This window comes from Lutra lutra, chromosome 7, assembly GCF_902655055.1.
Source record: "Lutra lutra chromosome 7, mLutLut1.2, whole genome shotgun sequence".
Lineage (NCBI taxonomy): Eukaryota > Metazoa > Chordata > Mammalia > Carnivora > Mustelidae > Lutra > Lutra lutra.
The window spans coordinates 22,482,098-22,489,724 of NC_062284.1; the positions used below are offsets into that span (position 1 = coordinate 22,482,098).

General features: G+C 41.2%; 1 protein-coding gene across 1 annotated transcript; it reads left to right on the top strand.

Moving 5' to 3' along the window:
• Nucleotides 1–628: 628 nt before the first annotated feature.
• MKRN3 (makorin ring finger protein 3) lies at nucleotides 629–5,414 on the top strand. The gene is made up of 2 exons (XM_047739163.1): nucleotides 629–1,991; nucleotides 2,434–5,414. Exons 1-2 carry the CDS (start codon nucleotides 711–713, stop codon nucleotides 2,437–2,439), a joined length of 1,287 nt encoding a protein of 428 aa, XP_047595119.1. The 5' UTR covers nucleotides 629–710; the 3' UTR covers nucleotides 2,440–5,414.
• The last annotated feature ends 2,213 nt before the right edge of the window (nucleotides 5,415–7,627 follow it).

The window sequence follows — 7,627 nt, forward strand, 5'->3', positions numbered from 1 at the left end:
TTTTCAAAGTAAGCTTGTAAGAATTTCCTGAATGAAGACCGAAAGAAATCACGTCTTGTCACAAAAGCTTTCCACAGTGACGTCCACGGCTAGAGGGGAAAAAAAAAATCACAACACACAAAGACCCATGTAGGCATAAAATGGGAGTGAACAGAAAAAAAAAAAAAAAAAAAAAAAAACGAAATTCATGAATGAGCTGTTCCAGCATAAACAGTGACGGGCGGTGAAGATTATGATTTTTAAAATAGACATATATGAAAAAGCAATAAAGAACAATGCGTCTGAATGAACGCTGGAAGAGATTAAATTAAAACCTCCGAGAGTTGTGATTACGTCCTCCAGAGAAGCCCGCGAGCGAGAGGCTTTGGGATCGGCCAGCTGGCGTGCAGCGGAGCAGGGGCAGAGGCCTGGGAAGGGGCGGGGCAGCCCCGACTGCTGAGAACAAAGGAGGTTACGGAACCACCGCACACACTGCACAGATCGTACGGAATGGATAGATGACTGACGTTGCCCTCACAGGAAGTGTCCGCCGCGCCTGCCCAGAGAGGAAGTAGGAACCAATATTCACAGGAAGAGAGCCGGGGAGAAGAAAAGAGATGCACACTTCCTAGATAAGAGACCACGGTGCCGGCTCCGGCTCTCTGGGCCTCAAGCCGAAAGGAAGAGACACCGGAGAAGTTCCGGTACCCTCTGGGGTAGAAGAAGCTGCCATGGAAGAGCCTGCAGCTCCCTCTGAAGCCTCTGAGGCACCTGGGGCATCTGCGGGTGCCGAGGCAGCCGGGGAGGGTGCATCTGGGCCTTCCCTCCGCACGCGCCCGGTCTTCCGGCAATTTTCAGCTGCAGGTCCGGCCCCCCTCCGTGCGTCACGTCTGAGGCCTGCCCAGGCTGCAGGGGGAGGGGCTGGGCTCAGTCTCCTGCCGGGCCGCAGTGGTGGCAGCTGGACGAAGCAAGTCACCTGCAGGTATTATCTGCATGGGCTTTGCAAGGAGGGGGAGAACTGTCGTTACTCTCATGACCTCTCGGGCCGGCAGGTGGCCAGGGAGGGCCCTGGTCCTGCAGACCAAGGCCCTAGCACGGCTGCGCAAGCTGAGACCCTTCCTCAGGAAGTGGCGGAAGCCCCTCCCGCTGCATCCTCTTTCTCCTTGCCTGTGATTGGCTTGGCTGTTGAAGGGGGTTCCTTTGAAGCTGGGAGAGACAATGCAGGCCTTGAAGCCGCTGGAGGAGCAGGTGCGGAAGGCTGGGAGAATGCCATTGAGTTTGTTCCTGGGCAACCTTACCGGGGCCGCATGTTCCCTATTGTTCCCAGCGCTCCTCCACAGAGCTCAGTGACTGAGAGGGAACAGATTGCAGTGGGCAGGGGGCCGCCGCTTTGCCGGGATGCTGCAATGGGGCAGTGCTTTCGTGGGGAGAGCTGCATGTATCTCCATGGAGAGATATGCGATATGTGTGGGCGTCAGGTCTTGCACCCTCTGGATCCTGTGCAGAGGGAACACCATATAAAGGCTTGCATTGAAGCACACGAGGAGGATATGGAACTCTCGTTTGCAGTGCAACGAAGTATGGACAAAGTGTGTGGCATCTGCATGGAGGTTGTCTATGAGAAAGCCAACCCCAGTGATTGCCGCTTTGGCATCCTCTCCAACTGCAACCACACCTACTGTCTTAAGTGTATCCGCAGGTGGAGGACTGACAAACAGTTTGGCAACAGGATCGTCAAGTCCTGTCCACAGTGCAGGGTCACCTCCAACTTTGTCATTCCCAGTGAGTTCTGGGTGGAGGAGGAGGAAGAGAAGCAGAAACTTATTCAGCAGTACAAGGAGGCAATGAGCAACAAGACTTGCAGGTATTTTGCTGAAAGCAGGGGTTTCTGCCCATTTGGAGAGAACTGTTTTTACAAGCACGCAGACCCTGAGGGCCCGGGAGAGGATCCTCAGAGGCAGGGTGCTGGGGAATCCGGTGCTCACTGCAGTCAACTTTTGGAGCCTACTCAGGTGGGAGAGGGTGAGATGCCCTTTAAAAGCGGTAAAAAAGAGCTTGTCATGCTTCGGCTGGCCAATCTGTTGTTTAAGTGTTTTCTTTCACTGGCAGATGATGAGCTTTCTTTCTCAGAGGACCAGTGGGACTTGCTTCATTATGAGCTGGAAAATTTTTTCAGTTTGAATCTGTGGCATTATGCTGTGGCATGTGGTCTGGTGTGCTAAGGCTCTGCCATCCGCTGTTGCTTGTTTTCTGTTTGTAGTCACATCTATCATTCACAGAGGCTATTGAAGCCATTTTTATAAAGCATCCATCTCTGTTTTCTTGTCCATCCCCATTTCAAGGTTATGGTGCTTTACTGTGGTGAACTGTAACAAAAAGTCCTTGAAGTTATTGTTTGATGCAATGAATATTACTGTAGTTTATGGTTTATTTTGTCATCTCTGTTTTCAACAGGATTGACTCAGTTCTAGTCTAGTGTTTACAGAATTTCCACACTCATTTTGAAGTCCCTCAAGAATAAATGTGACAGGGTGAAGGGAGAAGTCTTAACTGAACAAGGAGCTTTTTTGCTACTACAGCCTTAAGAAATGGACCCTCGCAGGGCCTTTGTGGTACAACTGCTCATCTTTGTTGTTTACATGTCTGTTTCTTCCCTCATTCCCCTTCAAGTGCACTCTTGAACATGTGGTTACTTTGTGGTTTTGTGTTTTACTTGACCAGAACCAGGTGTGTATGTTTACATGTTTTTATCCTGTGAAGCTTGATGTGAAATTATTTATATTTGAAAGTATATATTTAATAATTATGTGTATGGATATAAATATGTATAAAAGTTCTATCATTGAAAATATATATAAAAGATACACCATCATATAATATAGTATCTGGAAGAGCTGGAAGCTGACGGTGGAAAGCTAATAGGATTTGCTGTTGTGTTGAGTGTGAGGTGTGTAAATAATCATTCTGTCCTTTTTGCAGGCTCAGTGGTTAGCATCTAATGAAAACATATTCAAGTGGCTGTGATCAGTTGTAGCAGACACAGATAAAGCATTTACAAATTAAGACATTGGTAATTCCTATGATGGCATTAATAGCTCACTGTGCTATTATACATACAGAAATGTGTGTTCTCATGCTGTTTAGCACAGTATCATTATTCCTTATAACAACACAATTAGTCCTAAACTCAGATAAATAGTTCCTTGTGTTCAATATTTTGTGTTATCTCTAGAAATTAAAAAAGGGGGCTTTTGACAAAAGTTTTCAATATATAAGTGACAAGATTGTGAAAGATAGTAGAATAACAAAAGTATTGAAACCAGTTGTAATATAAGAATGGAAAGATTAAAAAAGTGAAATATCTAAAGGGACAAAAACTAAATACAGTAGTGATCATAAGAATATAACACATTATGCTATCAGGTTAAATGGATATGGCTTAAAAACTAACACTCCAAGATTATCAGGCTTGATTAAAATTAAAATTAAATCATAAGCTGTTTAAAATACACAGCTACAACATAAGAATTCAGAAACATTAAAAGTAATAGGATGAAAAAATTAAGTAGCAATCCTGTGACTTCTGCAATAGATGAAGTTGATATTAAGGATAAACACATTGCTGGAGATAAAGTTAGTATATAAACATTAAATTATAATTTACCTGGAAGATAGAACTTTTCCAATTTGTATTCATTTAATAACACAGCATCAGATATACAAATAAATAATTGATAAGAAAAATACAAAATTTAAGTGGATAGTTTTCATGCATTTTTTCATTAACAGAACAAGCAAATGAAGTAAATTGAACAGCACAGTTCTCACAGTTTATCTAATATAAAATGTATAATGTTCTGTGTGGATTAACTGCAAAAAGTTCTTCTTTTGGCTAAGAGATGAAAACACACCAGATTTATGAGTTCCAGGAGATCCAGACTTCCTGACTATTCAGCAAAGACAGGGTACATTTACAGAGTTTGTGCCATGCACTAACACTCTCCAAAGCACAGATTTAATTCTCAGACCAAACTTATGAAGTACTTGCCATAATTTTCTCATAATCCTAATGAGGTAAATAAGGTAGAGAGGTTAAATTACTTGCCCATATGGCTATGACCCATAGGTTTAAATTAGTGGAACCACAAATGGAACTCAGTGGTATATTTGCAGAACACAGGCACCATGCTTCCTCTTCCCTCACCTACATGCCCAGAATCACCCGGACCAGCTGAATATTGTTAATGGTAACCTGTGTGCAGTCTTTAAGTATGGATGGCTCAGCCACATGGGACAGATAAATTAGCTCCTAAGAGAATGTGGGGGCTATGGGGCTTTGTCTTTTGTCTTACAGACTCAGAATTTCTCAGTCCCTTACTCGTAATATGCCTCAGCCTCCCAAATTTTACACTGCCTCTCCCTTCTTACAGGATTCCCGATTTTATTGCTAAGTATTTCAGTGCATTTCACTAGCATCTTTGCCATATTTCTTCCGAATTGATTCTCTTATCCAAAGAATTCACCAGTCAAGAGGCTGTGAATGCCTCACAATTACTTTCATGCGGGATGAGTGATTCCAAACAAAATTCAAACATGCTGGTTACCCCTGAGGCCACCCCAGGCATGCAGGGGAAAGAGGGCTCAGATGATCAAACGACCAAAGAAAAGGACCAGATGGGTCTCTCAAAGACTGTACTGACACCAAAGTCTCATGAGCTTTGAATAGTAGCTAAGCTGCTATTAAGGGGGGGGGGGGGTTAAGCTGAGCTTGAAAAGCTTTGAAAACTTTGTCCTAATCTACATTACCTAATGTTCTGAAATAGCATGTTTTTATTCAAATAGCATCTTGTAACAATCATAATAAAGTTCAGCAGATATAGTAGAACAAGAATTGGCAGAAGATATAGTGGTTTTGGTGACAATGAATAGAATTAGAATCCTGACTCTGCTTCTTAACAGCCATGAAGTCTGGAACAAGTTACTTAAATCTTCTATACCTCAGTTTTTTTTCTAATATGAGAAGTGGGTACAGTACCACCTATTTTGCAGGGTTGTTAAGATGATCAGGTGTAATCTGGACAAGGAACTTGAAACATAGATGGTATTTTTAAAGTGGCATGTGTAAAAGTAGTATTTATGCATATTTGTGACCTCAGAAGAGCTTGTGCAAGAATTAATACTCCACGAAGTTTTTTCTCTTCTGAAATCTTTGGAACTTGTGTTAAAGTTATTAAAATTATTGCTTTATGATTTTTTTGTAGCATGGGGGCACATTACCTTTATAGTCATAATTTCAAAAGGATTGAGTAATTTTTCAACAAAAGTCATTCAGTTAAAACTAAAAATGTGCTATTCTTGAAATACAGTAAGCAACAATAAAAATATGTATTATTTGTGATTGATGTCTACATGAGGAAAATAAATAAAATAATGTTTAAAAAATGGGATTTTCTGTTCCCTCATCAGCTCATTCAGAGGTCAAATAAAGGGATGTCACTGCCATCAGGTCTGGGAAAAGTGTTCCAAGGGCTTGCTCATGAAGACAGCAGGGCCACTCCTGTTGCAGTCAGAAACAAAGGAGCCCTTGCCACACAAACGTTTGCTTTGTGAGTGATTCAGTGTGTGATGGACCCCCACTAGGCTTCTTAGGAATATGCTAACATTTTATCTAATAAGGAGTGGTTATCTAGTATTCCTTCTGCTCTAACACATGGGATTCACTTTGTCTCATATGCCATTGAATCCATTTACTGAATTTCAAGAACTTAAAACATTTCCAGTCCATAGTTGGTATCCATATGCTTTTTTATTTTGCACTTTTGTACACATCTTGGGGGTGTGTTTTTTCACAGTAGATGCTGAACCTCTCAACCTCAGTGTGAGGTGGAGTTGGGGTGGGGATGGGTAAAGAGAGTCTTGGAAAATAACCCAGCATTAAAGCAAAAAAAAAAAAATGCATGTAAGGATTTTTGCCATAAAAATATATAGTATATTACATTTCCAGTGTTGTATGGACACTAACAAAAAATAACTATCGGGGGTGCCTGGGTGGTTGAGCATCTGCCTCCTGCTCAGGTCATGATCCCAGGGTCCTGGAATTGAGCCCCACATCAGGCTCCTTGCTTGGCAGAGAACCTCCTTATCCCTCTGCCTACTTGTGTGCGCGTGCTCTCTCTCTCTCTGTCCTCCCTGAAAATATAAATAAAAATCTAAAAAAACATAACAGATCATAATGAAACTGTCAATTACATGAGAAATTAGTCTGGCAATATTCTCCGATGTCAATACAAGAAAATTAGCCACTACCATGTGAAGCTTATTTTATACATTTCTTTTAAAATAATTAGATGAAAGAATGAATTCAAAATAATATAGCAGGACATAATAAGATAATAAAAAGTTATACTATAATTTGTAGGATGGTGCTGATATCTCTGCTCAGAATAAAACTAATTTCTAAATACCAATATACATTGTCTAGAAAGACAAATCACAAATAGGTATTCAAATCTGTAAATTTTAAAGAAATTGCAACATAGAGGTAAGAGAAAGAATTAAGAATGACATTAGGAGAAGGAAAGGAAAAATGACAAGGGGGAAATTAGAGGGGGAGACAAACCATGAGAGACTATGGACTCTGAGAAACAAACAGGGTTTTAGAGGGGAGGGAGATGGGGGGACAGGTTGGCCAGGTGGTGGGTATTAAAGAGGGCACATATTTCATGGAGCACTGGGTATTAAATGTTAACAATGAATCTTGGAACACTATATCAAAAACTAATAACATACTGTATGGTGACTAACATAACATAATAAAGATAATAAAATATATTCAATAAAATATAAAAAATTATTAAAGCAGGGACGCCTGGGTGGCTCAGTTGGTTGAGCAGCTGCCTTCGGCTCAGGTCATGATCCCAGCGTCCTGGGATCGAGTCCCACATCGGGCTCCTTGCTTGGCGGGGAGCCCGCTTCTCCCTCTGCCTCTGCCTGCAATTCTGTCTGCCTGTGCTCGCTCTCTCTCCCTCTCTCTCTGACAAATTAAAAAAAAAAAAAAAATCTTTGAAAAAAAAATTATTAAAGCAAAATTAGTGGATCAGAAAATATAAATATAAAAATCAAACTACCCTGATGATGACCGATGTTGAGTACCTTTTCATATGTCTGTTAGCCATCTGTATGTCTTGTTAGAAAAATTTCTGTTCATATCTTCTTCCCATTTTTAATTTTTAAATTTTTAAGTTTTTAATGTATTCATTTTTAGGTGTTGAGTTTTATAAGTTGTACAAGTTATTCATATATTTTATATACTCATCCTTTAGCATATATGTCATTTGCAGATATCATCTCCCATTCTGTAGGTTGCCTTTTGGTTTTATTAATTGTTTCCTTCACTGTACAAACACTACTTATTTATTTATTTGACAGAGAGAGAGCACACAAGCAGAGGGAGGGCAGGCAGAGGGAGAGGGAGAAGCACGCTCCCCAGTGATCAGTGAATCTGATGCAGGACTTGATCCCAGGACCCTGGGATCATGACCTGAGCTGAACCAACTGAGCCACTCAGGAAAGGCACCCAGTAAAGGCACCCAGAGGCTTTTTATTTTGATGAAGTTCCAATCATTTATTTTTGCTTTTGTTTCCCTTG